This window comes from Daphnia pulex, chromosome 2 (assembly GCF_021134715.1).
Source record: "Daphnia pulex isolate KAP4 chromosome 2, ASM2113471v1".
NCBI lineage: Eukaryota > Metazoa > Arthropoda > Branchiopoda > Diplostraca > Daphniidae > Daphnia > Daphnia pulex.
In genome coordinates, this window is record NC_060018.1 from 9792076 (window position 1) to 9813455 (window position 21380).

A 21380-nucleotide genomic window follows, 5' to 3' on the forward strand; every position below is an offset into this window, starting at 1 on the left:
CACGCGCATGGGCACAACACTTGCGCACTGGCGAATCTGCGTCCTAAGCAACGGACGTTTTATTCGGTTCGGCGTTTTCGTCGTCCTCGTTTCTAGTCTCGTCCCCATTAGGTCGTGTCCGGTTGTGCTTGTGTTGCCACAGGAGATTGTAGAGGCCGTTCTGATGATCGGCAAGAGACGCAACGGACAGATTCTCGCACAGCTTTCATCCTTTTAGGCGTCGTGTCTCTTCCATTCTTCGCATTGGTTATGACCCTTAAGGCCATTTAACTGGCTCACTGCTGTCTTTTCCGCCGATCAATCTTAACGCCGCTCCTTTAAAAGGTATTGCCATTTTTATAAAGATTTCTTCTCCTTTTTTTTTCACACGTCATTTGTAACTCGATTTTCTCTGATTGACGAGACATTGGATTGAAACTGATAGGTGGCAGCTAGGCTTTGAGAAACCAAATTCAGTGTTTGTTGTCCGTTATTTGTTCCGTCAGATTTCCACTGTGCTCCAGTGGAAGCGTGGGCGTCTGGATTAACATCTGATGTGTATAGTTGCTCTTATACATAGCGGAGCCTTTAAAACGACTTTATTGATTGTTTCCTTTCGTCTTCCGTTAGTGTATACGCTGTGCTCTGTGTGAAACAGACGTGCGTATATATAAGAGCTTTTTGAGAGCTTGATCTTTCGGCTATTGGCTGAAAGGCAAGCATACTTTCAATAGATGTTTCATCGTATCATCACGCAAAAGAGCGGAGACTCTTCCTTCATCTTCCATACAAAATGCATTAGGGGAATGAAAGTTAGTTAATGACGTGCGGGAGTGCTGGGACGGCTGGCAGCATCGACCCGTTTGAATGACGGGTTGTCACGAACCATGAGACCCAACTCTCTAAGAAACGCTGTGTTCTAAAAGGAAACTAATGTTTTGCTATATCTAAACATGACTTGTTTGTCACCTCCTCCGACACACGATGTTTAGAAATTTTTTTCGAAACAAAAATGATTCCCCCCAACCAAACACATTTGTTTTCTTTTTGTTTTTAACCTAACCGCCCCGAAAGAACCCCAGGCTATGCTGGAAGCCATGGCCTTGTTATCCCTCCCCTTATTTGCATATTTCTCGAAATTCTTAAAAAATGTTATTTACATAAATAAATGAATTAACTTTAAAGTTGAATACCTTAATTTGCAGCTAATGCATTTATACCTAATTTGGTAAAAATCTAATCTTCTGCATCCTCTATATATTCATTTTATTAGAAAAACAAAATCATTGAGGGGACAATTCAAAACATAGTTTCAAGAAAGCCACAAACAACTTTTTCAAATAACTACGATTCAAGAGATTAAGTACTTAAAGTCCCAAAAGTACTATCAGTCAACATACTTTAATACAATTAGTGTAAAAAAAGCTTTTCATTAAGTACTGTTTCTTTCGTATGCTATATGTATGCGTATTGCCTAAACATACGTAACGTGCATAGGCACGGTGCGTGAAATGGCCTATACTTCTAGTTTGTCCGTCGATATAGTTGACTAAGCATATCTATGCATCGAGTGTGTCGCCAAATGGCTCACATAATGTTTTTTAATTCATTTGTGTGGTGTGTGTGATGGGTGCTACGAATCGAATTGGAAGTGATGTTTGGATATTCGGAAAAATTTTCAAAGGTCCCAACGCCCATCGTCTAATATGCCATGATTGTGGAGGATTCAAAATATATCTAGAATGGCACAGTGGATCAGCATCGAACTGGGACCCGGGAGTCCCGAGTTCAATACCCATCGCAGCCATATCAAATGAGTGGCATGGGCCTTTTATTAAATATGTTGAATAATTATTCTACCGCCGCTGTGTGAAATTTGGAGGAAACAAGCCGTTGATAATTTTCTGCTAGGATGTATTCAAACTAAAGATAAGGTTTGCAATAAACTTGATTATCAAATCAATTCACGCGATATATACTTATTTCATTTATTGATGTTTCAAAATGTTTGTTTTTTACATCCCGCCAAAAGAGATGCAAAAAGTTAACATTTTTACCTTTTCTTAACGCAATGTTTAGTTAAATCATGTGTCGTTTAATGAGGGGCGTTTATTAGGTTTAATGTCAAAAGTGGCGCGAAGGTAAAAATGAGAAAAAGAAATTTATTCCATTTTTTAAACTTTGTGTTTCCGTTTTGAAAACATAGAATTTAGAATATTTTCAAAGCATGGTCATGTTTCCCTTTTTCAACACAGCGTTTCTTAGAGAGAATGAGGGTTGCACACAGCCGCGTCTTTTTCTCATTTTCCCAGTTTTTCCTTTTTCTTTTTGCTTTTTCTTTTTCTCCCTTCTTCTATTCTGCAAAGCAATGGCTATTGTGCCCATTATGACCGTTTACATATATAGCCCAGTGTACTGTACCCTATGGATGAGATTGAACTTAATGTTATGACTTCTTTTTGTGTTGAATGCCAGACCGAGGCCGAAATCGGAACGAGGTCATGAGTAGTGGAATCACGACCGACTGGACAGGCCTCTTGAAGATGAAGAAAAGCAACTTTCGCCTGCTATTGTTGATAGCGTTCTATGGACTCTTTCTCATCTTGGGAGCAGCGATTTTTTCGGCCATCGAGTCTCCGCTGGAGGTGGCCGAAGTGAAAAATATGCGCGACCGCAAGAATCACTTCCTCCGCACCCACTCCTGTATCACTGGTAAGTCGATTCAAGTTCATCATCAACAGGTAGTTTCACTTTGGCTCGGCGACTGCTGATGCGCTGCAGCAAATGATCGAAATTCAATATAAACTAGCGACCGTATTAGATAATCGAATGACGATGTTAATACCCCCCCCCCTCCCATATGAAACGATCTATCTTCTAAACGATTGATCAATTACCAGACTCGACATGCACCACTCACAAAGGGATGCATATTGATGGGTTTAATGGCGGACTGCGCGGTCTGGTCTGTCGTGCAACGTACATAGGAGAGGGTAAGAATTGACGTCAGTCGATCCTAATCGAATAGTGGCTTATCTTCAGAAATAATCATAATGGCTTGTTGAAAACGTCAGACCATATGCCCGACGTTGTTTTAGAGTTAGCAGGAACCAAGGCAGCAAAGATGTGAGGCCCTCACCGCTGAAACAACGAACCGAATGATTGGTTCCTTGAACAAAAGAGCGCCAGCAAGAAAGCCGATCGTCATTAGGGCTGCCCGTCTCTAGGAAACTTGACAGACATAACAGATTCACCCCTCCCCCTTATTTATGGAAATGACTGCCGAGAAGTGACAAAAAAAAAGGTCGATTCGAAAGTCGGTGTAGTATTTTCTTTTTTATTTCTTTTCGATCGATGAGATGTCAGCAACACATGCCCGGTGTTATGCAAGTGATCTTGTTCCAGCAAGACGAACCAGCGAAAAAACCGGAGGGTACCAGAGTTCAGCAGGAGTCAAAGATCCTATTGGGGATTGCAAGGACGGAGAACGAACTCGTGGGAGTGGTTCTTATAAGGGTCAACGTTTTGTTGTCTCTCTTTCATCTTGGTCGGGTTGTTTTCCTCCTCTGATGTTTCACGAAATACCGGAGCAGACACAAACAAATATCATAGCCTTTGCCATCTATAACCTAATATTGATTGAGAAGCTGAGCGTTGGGTGGGCCGGGCAGCCATCGTCTATACGTTTAGACATCACAAGAGAAATGAAGAGAAAGGGCTGTAAAGTGTAGATTGTACATGAGGTAGGCGGAGATTGAGGGTGCGTTGTTACGTAGGCATGGACACAATGCTGAGAGTCGGAGAGCAAACTCCCCCCTACCATTCCTCCCATCCCCTTATCTTGCGGGAAAAGGGTAGAGGGTATTGATTTTTCTCTCAGTTTGGTAGACGCAGCTTGTGTCCCGCATATCCGCACATTCGATTTTTTACTTTTTTTCATTTTTTTCTTCCCATCATGTGTGACGGTTAGGCCATACAAAATATAAGTGAGTTTTAAGCGCGTGAGTGAACGCCTGTTTTAATCGTTTAAAACATTGTATACGCTGGGAAGGGAACCGACATTATTGGTCGATTCTTTTTACTGAACGAAAAGTTTTCATTCCGTTTACGAAAATGTAACCGCAAGGTGGCAGTTTAAAACTGTTTCTTTTTCCAGCGCTAGATGGTGCAGAAGTAAGACAATAACGCACGCTTGAAAAAAAAAGAACACTAACAACAACACAAATCCCTTTTTGCCTCGTAAGGAGTTTAATTAGATCGAATTGGATCTCTTCAGTGAGTCACTCTGTTTCGACTAACATTCCCCTGTGAACTCGATAGATACAAGATCCTCTCGTTCTGGAATATCAACAAAGTGATAACAGTACTTTTGTTTTAATATCCATCGATATCTAAAGGAAGTGGTTTAAATAGTTCCGCTCTTTTGTGCCAGGGTAGGGCGTTAGATAAGTGGACGTATGAAAACACTTTTAAGTCTTCTTTAAGGAGGCAAGTCAAAGTAAGGAATTAGTGAACAAGCTGCAGCCAAGGCTGTCAGTCGTGCCCAACAGCAGTTGCTGATCTAACTGTGCTTATATGTTTTTATTCATCGAACACAATACTGTTTGTGCTTTATTGCCATTGTGATGGTTCAGCTCCACCCATCTGAAATAACTATGGCCCACAATGTTGCTCAAAGACGGTCGGACGACCGCCTGCCTTTACTGTCGAATAATGGTCGTTTTCGTGAGTCGCCACTTCGACACCTGTGGCTAGGCCTCCAACGCAGCTCCTGGTTCCTGATCGCCTTTCTCGCCGTCTTCATAACGTACCTATCTCTCGGTGCCTTAGTCTTTAGTTCCATGGAGCAGCCCCTCAATCGCCAGTACCGTCTAGATATACGCAATCGCGTCGAAAAATTTCTCTTCAAATATCCATTGATTCCAGGTCTAAACACCCCTTTAATGACTCACATGACTCTCAGGATTTTTCTTCCAGTTTCTATCTTTGTATTTTCGCCTCCTCCGTTTTACCCAGGGGAGGCAATCAAATATGTCCTATATGCCTGGGAAAAAAAAATTATTCGTATGGGTTAGAAGATAAGCTGTTCAAGGTTGATCATGAAAAAGAAAGACCTTGATTTGAAATGGCATTGACGTGTACTTAACAACCTTTAACATTTTATTTTATTTATTTTATTTTAGAACAAGAATTAGACGCATTGTTAATGGATGTTGTCCAAGCGACAAATCGTGGAGTAGCTGTGACTCGAAACGTCTCTTCCGAACCCAACTGGAGCTTTGGCCAGTCCTTCTTTTTCGCTGGAACTGTTGTCACGACTATCGGTATAAATAAGAATAAAAAATATGTTTAAACAGCTGGATGAGATTTAATGCTTACATAATTTTCTCTAAATTTAGGTTATGGACATGTAACGCCCCTATCTGAGGGAGGCAAAATATTCTGCATCGTGTACGCATTGATCGGTATCCCTATGACGTTGATGCTCTTGACAGCCCTGGTGGACCGACTTATGGTTCCTAGTACCTGGTTGCTACGCTACCTCAATGCCAAACTAGGCCATCTATACCAGCCGTTCAACATTCGCGTCTTCCATCTTCTAGTCATCGCCACTGTCCTAGTCGTTTTCTTCTTTCTGGTTCCGGCTGGAGTTTTCAACGTTTTGGAACCCGACTGGAATTATCTCGACTCCATTTATTATTGTTTTATTTCTCTCACGACGATTGGATTGGGTGATTATATCCCGGGTGATTCGCCCAATCAGCCACTCAGACCACTTTACAAAATCGGAACCACCGGTAACAAAAAGAAACCAACTGACAAACTTTATCAAAGTCGAAAATGATTAAATATTTTATTCCTTTCGAAAATAGTCTACCTTTTAATTGGTTTGGTCTTCATGGTACTAACGCTGACCGTATTTTACGAAATCCCCCAACTCAACGTCGGTTCCGTATTTCTCCTGAAATCCGATGAATATTTGGCAAATGCGTCAACTTACGATTCGGAAAAGGCACGGATTCAGGGCGGCCCTTCTCTCGGCGGAGTGATGCCCTCGTCACTGGGCTCCAGCACAACCTCGGCCGTGCCATTCGGTAGCTATGGTAATGCTATTTTTCTGCGTATATGCAAACATTTGCGAACAAGCTTTTAATGTATTCCTCGACTGCTGATTTTACAGGGGCCGGGTATGGTGCAACTGAAGAAGAATCAGGTCGACCCAGCCGTCAGATAGTTCGTGTTAAATCACGCCGAGAAGAGGACTCTCCTAGTCCCGAAGACACAACCCCTGTTCACGCACGACCTTAAAGATGAAATTTCATTTGAAAACCCAGGACCTAATTCCCAATTCCTATTTCTCCTGTTGTTTCGTTTATTTGTTTCTTCGTTTTTCCTTTCCTATTTGTCGACTAATTTTTCTTAGTTTCTTTTACAGTAGAAGTAAGGCGCGAAAGATTAACTGCACTATCTTCAAATATCAAACACTCCCATGTTTCCGCGAAATTTACACTCCCCATTTTTTCATTTAAGAATAGGCCCACATCCTGGTGGTGATATGATAATCTCTATTTTTATCGAGTGCGAAGAATTGGAAAAAAAAACTAAAAGAAAATTGATCTCGGAGTACTCGTCAAGATGTTGGCGACACGCATCTTTTAATATTTTAAAAAAAAAGTATCGTATTGAAAAGGAAGTAAGACGTACTTTTTAATTTTCAAATCATTTGAAGATTTTCAAAATAACAACACTACAACCTCGAAATAAAAATTTAAAAAATTTCAGTTTCTAATGTGCACCAAGTCCGCGAGGGCGATCTCTCTGTTTTAAAATATTTCTTTAGACTGATGACATTTCACGCGTTACACAAGCAAAAAAAAAACACCAGGAAAACAAACGAGACATGAAAGATTTGTACTGGAGGGAGAAAAATCTTTGTATTTCTTCCTATTTGAAACTTAGACAAATTTCTCAATTTTAGAGATTTTGTTTCGAAATCCAACTTGCAAATGGCAGACTTTTTGGTGTGTGTGTTTTTATCTCTCGCACAAAAGTCATAAAAATCGGGAAAAAAGACAAAAAAAACAACATTCGGAATGGATATAATGTTGATCGTGCTTTCGATGTCTCTCATCTTTTATCTCCTTTCTCTCGTTCCAAAATCAAAGTGGTCTTCTTCTTTCTTTTTTATTTTTTTCCTTCATCTTTTAATGTCATATCTCCATGTCGATTCTCTTTTACTTATGGATCGGCTTTTGTCAAAACAAAAGAGCGCAACCCGTTTGATATGATTAGAATTTTCTCGGAAAAACTCATGTCGATATTACACGTTAACTGTGTGTTGTCAATGGCTCCTTCTAATATTCTACAGAGATAATACATTAATGTTACATAAAAATGAATCGATTGTCCGTTGTCATCGCCGTGTATTTCCCACGCACTATTTCGAAATAACTATATTGTCCCGACGTACTGGAACAAAGAGCGTGTAGGTTGCGGAAACTGAGTTACCACGGTACACAATGAATATTTTCTAAGATAACTACATATTATTCTGATTTGTTACCACATTAGAACACTTATTATTAATCTGATTCTTGGTTTGTCCGTTTTAGAGGAATCGCATTAGATAAGCTAAGTTAATAGTCGTATTAATTGAAGTGCAACAGTTCTGATCTATAGTGCGGTAAAACCTACGTCAAGAAGATGAGATAAGACGGACGAAGATGATCTGAAAATTTTTGTGGAAGTTGATGAGAAAAATAATTCAACAGAATTGACTTCCAATAACAGCGAGCAGCCGCGAGCACAGGGCATAGCCTACTGAACATATATACTAAAAATTAGCTAGAGGCAATTCATGATTGTCTTTCAAAATCACGAGGAGAATTCCCGTAACGAAACACGATTGGAAAACCGTTCTAGAACCGTCACGAAACAATTCTAGAATTTTGATTGATTTAGTTTTCAAATCCAATTTGGTGATCGATTATTGAAAAAAAAAATTCAGAAAATGAGTGTTCGTTCCGCACCCTATAGTAATTCGCAACCTTCGCAACAGCTAATTAATATGGGATGGAAAGAAAGGGACTTTGTAAAAAAAAAAGAAAGAAAATCACTCTGCAAGCCCAAAAAATCATTCCCCGAGTTTTAGTCGTTCGTTGTTTACCCAAGGGTTTACCTGTCAGGCCGTCACCCCGTTTGAACACACTTTAAACGTGTTTTTTGGTGTCGTGTGACATTGAAATGACACACCGTATGCTCGGGGAAAATGGCGACCCCCGAGTCCATGCCCCGACCCCCGAGTTTTAGTTACCCCCGTCGGCCGTTGCCAATTGATAGCAGTCAGAATCCTTTGATTATGTTCTATCATAGCCTACTCTATATAGGAAGCCGAAAGGTTTGGCCTTATTTTGGAAGCCAATTTAGGTTCCCTTCCTCTTATTTGGCTCCGCCCTAAGTGGACCCACGGGAGCCAATTTATCGTCTAGTGGCGATATTTGAAAACACGGATTTGTTTACGTTTCTATCGATATGATTGTTAAATGGCTACGAAGGGCCATTCACTAAACAATAATGTCCACCGTTCCATGTAACATTGTCATGAAATCCCTCACGGCAACATATTAATGGTGCGTTCATAAATTACAGGGTAATCCCCCCAAACCATAACATTCGAAATTTCGGAGGGCGTGTCATTATTTCGCTCACCAGATGGCCCCCCTGGGTCCACTTGGAAGATGCGAAATCGGAGGAAAGGTGAGCAAAGTAGGCTTCACTTTTCCAACACGCGAGAGATATCCTTCCTTTCGGCTTCCTATATAGAGTAGGCTATGGTTCTATTCAAGCTTATCCCTGAGGTATATTTATATACGAAGGTCCTTAACAATATAGGGTGTGGGGTATAGGGGGTAGGGTAGTAGTAGCTAGTAGTGAAATTCAGAGGGTTTAATGTCCATTTAGTGTTCCTTTATACGTTTCTTCCCTGAATGACCAATCGTCACCAAATTTTGTACATAATTCTGTCAAAATTTGATACATGGCGTAACGGGGTTTTCATTTGTTTTCATTACTGTTTTAAAAATTTAATTTGCGTACTTGTTACCTAGCTGGTTGCCGAATCCTAGGCAGTGAATTCGCTTTTTTTGCGTAACCTTCCAACTGTCAGTGCATGCTCAGCAGTGTAAACAAAAACAAAAAAAAAGTTTGGATCTTCCCTAGCAAAACAAGTTTTCTGCTACGGAAGTGGAGAGTATTTATTATTTGATTTTGTTTTTATGTTCGATTTCGATTTCGTTCTTTATTCTTCTTTTTACTTTGTATTTTCCCATTATTACTTTTTTAAATCTTTTGTTTTATTATCACCTCTTTTTGTTTACTGTTTTTTGTCTTGATTTTAATAAATTTTTTGATCAAGTAAAATTTCTATTCCTCCTTATTTTAACAGTTAGTCATCAACCAAGAAGTTGAGGAACATTTAAAAATGTTTGATTATACTCATTTTGAAGCTCTGGGTCATCTCTCTCTTCTTCCCTTGTCCTCTTCACAGTCATCAAGATCTTCTGGTGGTCGTGAAGAGTTACCACCGATCTTCCACTTCCATTTACCTCCGAAAGCTTTTTAAGTGTAATTTTTCAAAAATTACAAATTTATTTTTCGAGATTGAGATTCGAACACTAAACAGTACGAGTGGCAGCCAGAGTTGCTAACCATTAGACCAACATTGACATTTTTATATAAGGGAATGCGTGGCCCGGTTGGTGAGTAGGCCTACACCAAATAATGTAACAAAAGTCGAAGTAAAGCAATGGTAATATCCCTAGCGACGCTACCATCGGTATCGATTTCGGAACCGGTCGTAAAACACTTAGGTTATATGCCTTAATTATAAAGATTTTTTCAGCGGTGGTTTAATCTAACTGCTATAAGAGCACATCCATTTCTTTGTAGTTAATATGTAACTAATAATTTTTCTAATTCCATGTTACTATAGTAATAAATATTGCTATAACTTAATCTAAACATGAAGTGCGACGTGGGGTGGCGGGGCGAATCCTCCGCCATTCATAATTCGCACCACTCATAATATTACAGATTATTTTTCAATTAGTTATAAAGAATCAATTATGGAAGATAATAAAGGGAAACAGAATTTTCCAAACGTTATAGTATGTATTAATCTACTATAACCTTGATTTTCTGTCTCTTTAACGTTTAAAAAAATTACCGAAGGACGTTACCGAAGGAATCTTGTTTTCATGGGTGATACTATGAAAGTTTTCTTCGTAAATTTTTTATTTGTGTTTCCTTTGATGATCTAGACAACTGTCGTTTGTCATTTGTTTTCAAATTAATAATTGTGTTTGTGAAGCAGACGATATGTTTTCATTTCTAATAAGAAACTTGGTGTTTGCTTGTGCTTGGTCTGTTTGTTCCTAATTTGGAAAAGTAAGAATTGTTTTTTTGTGTGCTAGACTAGAACAAATATTTTTATATAATTATGTTTCTTATTGTAGGTATTCCTTAAACTTCTTGGTTATCAGCTCTAACCAAGTTTTCACATTTAAGATTTTTTGACTAAAAAGATGTTTTTCACTGGAGGAGCTGGGACTGGGTACATCAGAAGCCCCTGTGTAGTTGAGCTGTTGGAACTTTATTTCTTGCGAGAAGTATGTCCACTCTATATTAATGGAGAAAAATGCACTGCTCAGCAACTGCCACTGCTCAGTTTCAACTATGTGTTCAGCAGATCCTCCAGAAACTGCATCTTCAACTGTTCAACAGCAGATCTGTCAACTTCAGGTTGAGCTGCAGCTGGCCTTCCCTTTACAGCTAATATTGGCTGCTTCTGGGAGTGATAGCATTCAGCTAAGGTAAGAATTGTTTTTTTTTGTATGAGAACAAAAAGTTTTATATAATTCTGTTTATGATCTTTCAGGCTTCAGCCAACTAATAAAAGGAATAACCTTAACATTGCCACGGAATCAGTCATTGCAAAGATTTCACTATACAATAGCGACGAAATTAACGGTAATTTTTAGTCAACACGTTTTGATGTGTCACGGCAAGAAGAATAATTCTCTATTTTTAAAATATCTAGGTGAAGAAGTTAAATATAAAAAACAGAGCTGAGAAACACTCAATTGATAATTCTCCCAGCAAAGATTCATCGAGTAGTTCATTCAGGGCTAAGAAAGAGAAGTCAAAGTTGGAGAAGGAGCTGTTGTCTTCTGTGGTCTCTGCAATCGAGCTTATGTCTCATGTTGAGTCAGCTTACAAAGATAGGGTAAAATTCCATTGTAGATTGTTGAATAGAACGGTATAATTATTCTTAAATCATTGCTTATTTTCCAGGAAGTTGAAACATACACCAAGCAAGTAGAAAAGTTTGAGTTGCACATTCATGAGTTCACACTCTAAGTGGAAGAGCTCAACAGCACTATTATCGACATCAGCAGCCACAAAACTCGTTTGTACACTTTAAGACAACGATTAATTTACAATTTAATAAAGGGAAATGATCACAATAACTTACAAACTTTATTTGGTTAACAGGAAAACATTGAACTGACCAAGGAAGTACGAGAGCTGAAATTCAGCTACGAAAACATCAGCTATTTGAAAAGCAACTCAGCTCAAGCCAAATAAATTCGAAGATCTGCGTCGTCGCTTTGAAGACAAAAAACGCGTAAAAACTAATAAGAGAAGAAAGCGTAAATCTCCACCGATGGGGTCATGGACGTTCAGGCCCCGGCTTTCAGGCCCACTTTCTACGTGGGCCTGAACGTCCAGCTGTTGGGCCTGAACGTCCAAAATTAAAACACACATCATTATAACAAGGCACAGTGATGTTTTTTTCAAATTTCAGTATCTTTTACCTTTTTCTTAATAGTGTTTTGCTTGGCTTTCAATTCTGCTGCTATTTTTCTTTTCCATTTTGTGTGCAGTTTCCGGAAATCCCGCCGCCACGTCTCTATCTCGTCAGATCTTTCTTGTTATCTTTTCTGTTTTAGGTGCGTCTGCTACTGCTGAGATATTTTGTTCTGCGTCAATTGAGGGTTTGTCATTAGTTTTTTAGTTTTTTGGCTTTTTTAATCCCCAGACATTCCATTAAGGTCTTTAATGTAAAATCTTCAGACTACTTTATACTTTAAACTACTTAAAAGTTTAAACAACAACTTTTCATTCACTAAACAAAAAAAAAAGAACTAATGGTCGAAGGGTCATGGACGTACATATTACATACACTGTATTACTATTATTATTCTGGACGTTCAGGCCTAATCTGGACGTTCAGGCCCGGGGCCTGAAAGCCGGGGCCTGAACGCCGGGGCCTGAACGTCCTACATCCCACCGATGGCACAAAAAAAAATTCATTTCTGTTCTCTTGAAGCGCCGTTCCCCTTTGGAAGGTAATTTGCACTCAGTCAAAATTGAGCTGGAGTCGATCCGCGTTCAGCTGGAAGAGGAAGCGGAAGCTTGCTTGGATTTGGAACGTCAGCTCTCCAAAGTCAACCAGGATTGTCTGTCTTGGAAATCCAAGTACGAACATGCCTGCACTTTTCACACCGAAGAGATCGAAGAAATCAGGTAGGACGTCTAAATTTCCCCTCCGATTTGATGAAAACGGTTCGTGACTCATTTCCCGTTGTTTGTTAGGCGCAAATTTCACATCCAGGTGACTTAACTGGAAAAACAGATCAGCGCTCTGATCTCCAAATGCTCAGGTTTGGAGAAGAGCACGTTACGTTTACAGAGTGAGGTAGACGTTCTCATCATCGATTTGAAGAAGGTAATTCATCAAAACACTAAAGAAAAGCGAAGTTTTATAATTGAAACTTGATCAATCCAGGCTAATAGCACCGCTCGAGAGATGCAGAAGCGCAGCAAGCAACTGGAGCTCATCAACATTGAATTCAAATCCAAGTTGGATAAGATTGAGCTGACTGTCCTATACGACGCTTCCCCTCACGAACTGAACAAAACTCGCGAACGGAAAGATCAGCTTACCCGTGAAAACAAGAAATTGGGTAGTAAATTCATATTTTCCGAGTTTCACTTGTTAGTTACTGACAATATTTCCTTAACTAGATGAGATCGCTGAGCTGAAGAGCCAGTACTCTGAAGTCTGAACTCAACAGCAGATTCTATTAGTTAGAAATTGAATATCGCCGTCTAGAAAACGAACTTGAAGAGTTGCGTTAACCATACAAAGAAATCCAGAGACTGTACGTATACTGGCATCGAATGATTTGGATAATTTGATTAACAATTCCCTTTTTAAAAATAATATTCAGGCTCGTAAAGTTGAAGAACATCGCGTTCGTCGCATGGAATGGCAGCTTAGATGAACCAATCAATCTCGATATGGAAAGCCGACTTACCGATGAGGAGGAAGATCTCAAGTCTATAAAGTAATTACGTATATCAGCTTTAGCGCTAAAGTAATTCCATTTGAGTCACTTATTCACTCCCAAACGATTTTTAAAGGAAGCAAATGTCAGCAAATGTCTATATCGAAATCTTGTCCATGCGGAAACCAAGTTGAAAACCGAAATCCAGCGCATTCGGAAGAAGATGATAATCACAATCACCGAGTTGGAAATGGGGGGTAACTTAATCTCGGGGGTCGGGGAACTAAAGCTCGGGGAAAATGGCTACGACCGAGTCCCCGTTCAAACGGAGTGACGGGTAAACAAAAAAAGATTAAAACTCGGGGAATTGACTCGGGGACGGGGAGTCGGGGAATGATTTTTTTGGGCTGACGGAGTATGGCACGTTAGGCCTATTTGGCTCACATCTATTTGATGAAAAATACCGAAAAATATTTGTAAAATCCGTTAAAATCAAATTGCAATGATAATTTTTAAAATAATTTTTAAAATAATTTTTAAAATAATTTTTAAAATAATTTTTAAAAATATCGATATTTTTAAAATCAGACCGCAAACAAATCAAAAAAATTTTGAAAATCTGTTTTTTTTTCTTTTTTAAAATTTGCAGTTTGTCTTTCACTCAACATCTTAATAATATTTTCACATTTTTTTTTTATTTTTAAAAATAATTTAAATTGAAAATCTTTTTTTTTCTTTTTTAAAATTTGCAGTTTGTCTTTCACTCAATATCTTAATAATATTTTCACATTTTTTTTTATTTTTAAAAATAATTTAAAAAATGTTTTAAAAATGAGAGCCTAATCCGGTTTTTTTGCATGTTTGCATATAAAAAGGAACTTGGAAGTCAGTTGTGTGTCAATAGAAGAATGGATTTAAATAGTCCAATTTTCAGTTTTAATTCAGTTTCAAAACGGAAACTTCAGGGACATTTCTAACAAAAACGACAAAACCTTACCGCGGTCATATTCCCGAATTAATTTTTCTTATAATAAATCTTAAATATAGGTCAAAATAAGACTTTTTGCGGTGTTCTGCCGAATAAGGTAACAATGTATTTGAATATGAACATGAATAAAATGGAAGTTGGATCGAATCAAGAATAAGAATAAAGAATACAAATAAAAAATGAAGAATAAAGAATAAAAATAAAATTTATTTTTATTCGTATTTTGAATAAATTTTCGAATAAAATAAATGCTCATAGTTTGCTAAATTTAAGGATGATATTTTGATTTGTGAATCATAAAATTATTAAAAAAACATTAATAGTAAATAATTAAGCCTTGTTCAAGTGATTACTTTATTTATCTGACACCACACCAGCCCAACTCCAATCAAATCAAACAACTTTACAGTTTTTTGTATTTTAAACTAAAATTAAGGGGAAACTATTGATCAGAATGTGATGAAAGAATGATAACTTAATTTTAGAAAAAAATCGCGTCGAAATCGGACGACCGAGATGGCAGCACCATCGATCTTTTCCGAACGCTAAAACCACCCTACTTTGAACTATGCGCTATGGATGACTTCACAAGTTCTTTTCATTTTTTATTCAATAATAATATAGTCTAAGATAGTTAGATTAAGTATACAAAAGATGGTTATCCTAACTTAAGTAGAAACAATTTCTTTTCTTTAAAAATTCACAGAAAAGGTGTTGACACTTTTTTTCGTGAAAATTACACATTGAACAGCGGAATACATTCTGCTCAACCCTAAGGGTGTAAACTTATTTATTTTAGCACTTCAAAGATAAACTGAAGGTCGTCTAGCCTTCCTCGGCCGCGGCACGCCCCCTTCTCATCAGACTTATTTTTGCTCTGTTACTAGTAATACGCGTCGACAGAATGTCTAGATATCGCCCATCGCCTAGTGAGTTTTTTATGGCCAGGTTTTCGATCCACGTGTTGGTTTTTTCGATCAACCCAGGCTCGAGCGCGAGAGAGCGCGCGATCGTGAATTGCGTAGCCGTCCTCATCACCAGTATCTTAATTATCAAATACGAGACCGCTCACCTGTCGATTTCCCACGTTATGCTCTGGTACGACTACAATCGTGAAGCGTCGAGGCCGGAAGGCTTTGGATTTGTGACCCATTTCGACGACCGTTTCATGCGTGACAATCAGCCCAGCAGTAGCCGGCGTGGCGACGAGAGAGGGTATAGATGCGGTGAGAACGGTTTCTATTTCTATAGTGATGACGGTTGCTGCTATGACGATGAGGGTTATCGCTATCCGTTTGACAAAGATGGTTTTTATTACGACACAGAGAGTGGCTATCGTTACGACTCAGGCGGATTTCTCTGCGATGAGAAAAAGGCGTTCGTTTTAATCGCATGGAACCAGAATCGTGGGACAAAAGTGTTACATCATTCGCTCCCCCTACCGCACCGGTAACCAGACCGATCCCATCTCGTACAGAAAAGATTCCAATAGCTATCAAGCCTTACAGCGACCTACTGGCTCACGAAGAGAAAGAGGATCAAGACGACACTCAGAGAGGTAGTAGGGCTCCCGAGAAGTTCGAGTAGTCCAGGAGAAGGTGCAGGAGGGCCGGCAGCTGGACCTCGTCCGGCAACGGACGCATCGAATGCGACAGCGGCCGCATCGATTGCGACAGCAGCCACAAAAATAAAGCTTGTGGACCTAGCCCCGGAGCCCATAGAGGTCCCAGCCGTCACAGCACTATTGGAATGCTTAAGCCTGCCCTGTAGCTCAGGTACGCAGCCACTTTCAGTTCCCAAGTCCATTTCCGATGAGATTTCGCTTTTTATGACAAACGGGTTTTCCACCGAAAGTTCAAAAGCTATTTCTAGAGAATTTTCTCTTGATTACGTAGACACTGACTTTTCTTCAACCCCCCCCCCCCCCAAGCTAAACGGCTGGATTTCTCGCCTTGTTCTCTTAACATCCGAAAGGATTTGATAAGATCGATCATTTCAAAAGAGGAGGATTTGCTGAAAGCTCAACTTAAAATTATGCATATCGCGCATCCGCTTGTGGACCCTTACACTGGTCTAAGTTCTCTACCCGACAATGCAACGATCAAGTGCCCAGTGCAGGCCGCTCTCCAGCAATGGGGGCGCGCCTATTTTTCCATAACTAGAGAGCGTCGAAGGGTGGCAGTTGCACTCACCGAACCGTCGGCTGATTATTTGTTGAAAGAACCCGACGCGTTCGACACGGGTAAGGAAGCGCGCTCCGTCCTGCTTACCGACAAATTCTTACAAGAAATGCTGAACAACGCCAACTAGGATAAGACCCTGGCCCAAGCATCAAAGCGGCTGAAGCTTAATAAATTCATTCGATACCAACATTTCAAGATTGAGAATCTTGAGTATGTACGCCATTGGTTTGCCAAGGTCGACCTTAAAGATGCTTACTTCACGGTAGCAGTGAAAAAGGAGCACCAAAAATACTTGCGGTTTCGCAGGGGGGGGGGAGCGCGTTTTTTAATACAACTGCATGGCCATTGGCCTCACTCCCGCTCCTAGAGTTTTTACTAAAATCCTTAAGACGGTCATGGCCTTTTTGCTTCGAAAGGGCATACGACTTGTCATCTACCTGGACGACATTCTGATATTGAACGAGTCCAAAGGTGTACTGTTACCCAACGTTAATACCGTTCTTGAATTACTCCAGTCACTGGGCTTCCTAATTAATTGGGAAAAGTCAATTATCTTTCCAACTCAGGCGATCGAAAATTTAGGCCTGATAGTCGACTCGAATGATCCATCCTTTTCTCTCCCGTGTTACAAAGTGGCAGCAGTTAAGAAAATGTGCGAGGCGGCTTTATCCGAAGGCAGAGTTTCATTACAGACGATAGCCTTAATACAAGGCAACTTTGCTTGGGTGATCCCAGCCATCCCATTTTCGCATTCACACTATCGCAGCCTCCAGCGATTCTATTTTTCCAATGCTCAGCGGGTTTACTTTAACCTGAAAAACAAAGTTTGTTTATCGCCAAGCGCCACGCTGGACCTCAGTTGCCATATCCAAAAGCCAATATCGAAAAGGCGAACGAAAAAATGTTTTTTCCGCGCGAACCGGATCTTGAGATTTTCTCGGATGCGTCGCGGAAAGAATGGGGGGCGGTGTGTAATGGGGTTACAATGTGGGGCCCCCGGACCTTGCAAGATCTAAACAAACATATTAACGAATTAGAGCTCCTAGGCGCGTTCTTCGCAATCCAAACCTTCAGCCAAAGCGTCGAACATCTCGATTTGGATTTTTCTCGATAATTTGACGGTTTTAAGCTATGTAAATTTAATACGGAGGAATGAAGTCAGCCGCTCCCATAACCACGGCAAAGGCTATTTCGGCTTGGTGCGAGGAGAGGAGTATTTCGGTCGAAGCGGTTCACCTGGCGGGTGAACTCAACGTTATTGCCGATCGCAAATCGAGGGCAGAAGCCGATACTAGCGATTGGCGATTAGACGCGACCATTTTTCTCCAATTTTGGAAATATGGGAGATGGACTCATGTTGGATCTGTTTGCATATTCTTGGAACAGCCAGCTACCCAGGTTTATCGCTTGGGGACCCCAACCAAGAGCCGTCGTGGCCATGGCGTTCTCAGTTTGTTGGGAAAACATTTACGGCTACGCGTTTCCCCCCTTTTCCCTAATTTTTAGATGCCTTGAAAAACATCGACGTTAAAAAGCATGAATTGTATTAATTTGCCCCGTCTGTGACAGGCCAGCCCTGGTTTCCGGTTTTGTTGAAGCACGGTTGCGACATTCCTCGGATCCTACGACCGTTACCCGCACTCTTAACATCAGCGCGGGGCGAACCTCATCCGCTGCTCCAATCCGGCGCGCTAAATTTAGCCGCCTGGAAGCTCTATGGAGATCGTACGACCTGCAAGGCTTTTCGCAGCAGGCTATTGAACTTTTCCTGGCCGGAAGCCGCAACAACACCAATTCTGTATATGAATCAGCTTGAAGCAATTGGTTCAATTGGTTTGTAAAACGGAATATTCAAATAAATTCACAAAAAGTGACCCTGCCAACTAACCCCCCTCTCCCCTACATTTTTTTGAAGAATTTCCCCGTGCATTTTCGAAATCGACCACTAGATGGCATGGCGAAATAAAGTCGTTTGATGGTGAAAATCGTTAGAAAATGGCGTAAAATTGTCTAGATTTTCAATCCTTATTATCTCTGCTAATAAGGCTCAGATAAAAAAACGGGGCGAAAAGTCTGTAGAGGGGGGCAAAATCTTTCATTCTGAAAACTAGTTTTTTTAACGGTCTGGTTCGCCTGAAAATTGATGTTAAAAACCTGAAAAAACTCTACAATTTTTGTTTGACCCCCTTAGTTTATACAGAATAATTTCATCGTGATCATAGCAGCGGTTATGTAATCTAGTTTATCCCTCAGTAGTTTAGAAGTAGTAGAACGTTTTGATAAGGGCGAGTATATACTCGAGCTCAGATCTGCTGTAAGAAGCTAACACGGTTCAAGAAGTTGTATGATATGATACCGGTCGACACCTTCCATTCACTGAGCATTAATGGCGTTTTCGCGTGGGCTTTTCCGAGAGCTCCAAAACACGCAAGGAGCTGGATTCTTTAAAATCCCACTTAGAGCGCCTACAAATCTTGCAATGAAAAATGTTATTGCTCGACCAGTGAAACAGTATGTTAAAGGTCCAAGCGATTGTAAACAAAATAACATCGTCTGCTTCTACTTCCTAGAAAAAAGTCGAATCGGGATTCGCTTCTTGTTTCCGGCTCTAGATAACGAAGTCAAAAAATGAATCGAGATTGTCCAGTGAAAGGAACCCAAAATGAATCAAGACAACGAATTCCGTCCCAGTGGAAGGGCACGGATTGACGCTCGAGAATTTGGGATTACACATTAGCGCCCACTGAAACGTATATTGTCAAAAAGTACCTTAATCTATTTTTTTTTCGAGCGCTCAAAAGAGCGCACGTGAAAACGCCATAGGTCTTTCCTGTATGGCATAGCATCAGAGTCTCTTCAACTTTTGTTTTTAAATCTATATACACAAAAAACAACAGTCTAATAGAAGTTTTTGTAAGACTAAAATATAAAATAAATAAAATATATGAATCAAGTTAAAGATTCATCTACAACTTATATTACCTCAGGGATTACGATCATTGCGGAAGTCAAATTTCATCTGGTGGGAACGTCCCGTTCCAATTTCTACTTCGCCATACCACCACAACACATATTAAGTTTGGCAGTGGCATGAGAACTTGAATGGAAGTACTTCACCGTGTTTCGGCATTTTTTGATAATCGAAGAAAACCTGGTGTCCGTGAATGGCGGGTTTGACGGCAAAACTCAAGGCTTCAACGAAATAGGGTATATTTTCATTCTTTAAAATTCCCTTGGTGTCCCTAGCAATGCTTGGAACATTGTCCAAAATCCCTTTGTATGGATTCCTATAAATTTTGTACTTATATCTTCCAAGATCTATGCCAGATATTTTCAGAAGTGTTGCTTATCTCCAAGATAGGCCAAGAAAGGATACGCGAGATCATTTTGACATTGGAATTGTCGTTGATGTAATTTGCAGTGAAATTATGCAATAGGCCATCAAAAACGATGTCCCAAAATCTGCTGTCAATTAATCAACAGTTTTCTTTTGAAACGCCACAAGAATTCTGACTTTTTTGCTTACCTTGTAAAACTCATGAAATTCGAGTCGAGTTCTACGAAATGGACAAACACGACAAACATTCGGAAATGCTCATCTAAATTAGAGAAAGTGAATGCATTCTTCAAAAGATTAAAGTGCAAGAACGAGTATAATGCTAGGATGTGAGCCCTCAATATAGTAGGGTTCCAACACAGGTTCTGAATAGGTAAAAAAATGACGACTGGAAAGACCAACTACCTGATTCTTAAATAGCAAAAATAACATTTAAAAAAATCTTTAATAAGGGAAATATAAATCTTGCGATTTTTAAAAATTTAAAACAGATGCATCCCATCGAAAGTGGCGCTGGTACTGACAGAAGGGTAGGCGTTGGAAACATCAGAAGTGCTGCCGGTTGCCGACAGACTCACACAGGCAGTGGCAGAAGCACTAGTAGACCGCCTTTGACATAATTATCTATACGTTCATAATTATTCGTCATTATATTTACCAAAGAACCATACATGGCAATGATTTGAGTAGTTGTTACACTTAACATGTATTCTTAACTTAATTTCTTATAACAATAATTTCTTATTTGGGAAATATATGTCAACATCAATATTTTAAATATATAACTGAATTCAAGACCACAATTACTGTTACCACAAAAAATTTGCTGTAGTGATGGTTTCTTCATCTTCCCCTGAAATTTATTCGAATATGTTATTTCATCCCCAGTAAGTTTTAAGTGTAGACATTCAGTGAGGTGAATTGGATCGAGGCATTTGTTGCATCGATGGTTTGGATTATCTTGATAATACATGCAGTTCTTGTCATCGAGAGAACAGATAAGCATTGACAACATGTCCCTGTAGCATTAGAGGCAACGGACGTGAGCATTGAATTTGATAACAAATGCAGATAAACACGTTGAAAGTGTTACTTGCTGGATATGTGACAACAATCTCGGCTGATAAGGAAACAAATTATACTTCCAAAGTTAAATAGAAGTATGTTCGTTTTTAGTCGAATGTTAAGCTCTTAAAATCAATCTATTGAAAAAAAAACTTTACTGTTGGATCCGTTCGCCTTCTTCATAAATCATAATTTCGTTTTTCAATTTGGGACTACACAAAGTTTTGTAATAGAGAACTGGTCTGATTCGAATTCTGAACACTGCTCCATTTTCATTATTTTCAACCAAAATGAGTAACTGTTTTCATTGTGCGAAGCCTTGGAGGGGGATTAGACATAAAGGCACTCCTAGAGGCGGGATTTTCCAGCCTACTGGGTCAAGCTGTTAAATATGGATTTTCTCATTTCTTGTGAGGTCGGGAATTCATTATAAGAGTTTCACGCTGCATTGCCATTGCCATATTTAGTCTTTTTAT

At 39.7% G+C, this 21380-nt stretch overlaps 1 protein-coding gene and 1 long non-coding RNA gene across 8 annotated transcripts; both read left to right on the forward strand.

The window, feature by feature from the left end:
* The first annotated feature begins 27 nt into the window (after positions 1-27).
* Positions 28-7368, forward strand: LOC124188960 (potassium channel subfamily K member 1-like). 2 transcript variants are annotated; one of them, XM_046581901.1, is made up of 6 exons: positions 28-324; positions 2455-2691; positions 5163-5303; positions 5379-5777; positions 5853-6083; positions 6161-7368. In XM_046581901.1, the coding sequence occupies exons 2-6, from the start codon at positions 2481-2483 to the stop codon at positions 6286-6288; spliced, it is 1110 nt and encodes a 369-aa protein (XP_046437857.1). In that variant the 5' UTR covers positions 28-324; positions 2455-2480; the 3' UTR covers positions 6289-7368. The 2 variants fall into 2 exon arrangements, with proteins under 2 accessions (XP_046437857.1, XP_046437856.1); XM_046581900.1 differs by lacking the exons at positions 28-324; positions 2455-2691 and adding an exon at positions 4162-4905.
* Positions 7369-10239: 2871 nt separating this feature from the next.
* LOC124206078 lies at positions 10240-14466 on the forward strand. Of its 6 annotated transcripts, none has more exons than XR_006879558.1 (13): positions 10249-10425; positions 10494-10646; positions 10727-10850; positions 10916-11007; positions 11078-11263; positions 11332-11450; positions 11533-11665; positions 12371-12567; positions 12637-12769; positions 12830-13007; positions 13069-13205; positions 13275-13391; positions 13468-14466. It is a non-coding gene; the product is annotated as an uncharacterized LOC124206078 (long non-coding RNA). The 6 variants fall into 6 exon arrangements; XR_006879560.1 differs by having other exon boundaries at positions 10250-10425; positions 10579-10646; XR_006879553.1 differs by having other exon boundaries at positions 10240-10425; positions 10724-10850; positions 11332-11665.
* Positions 14467-21380: the final 6914 nt, after the last annotated feature.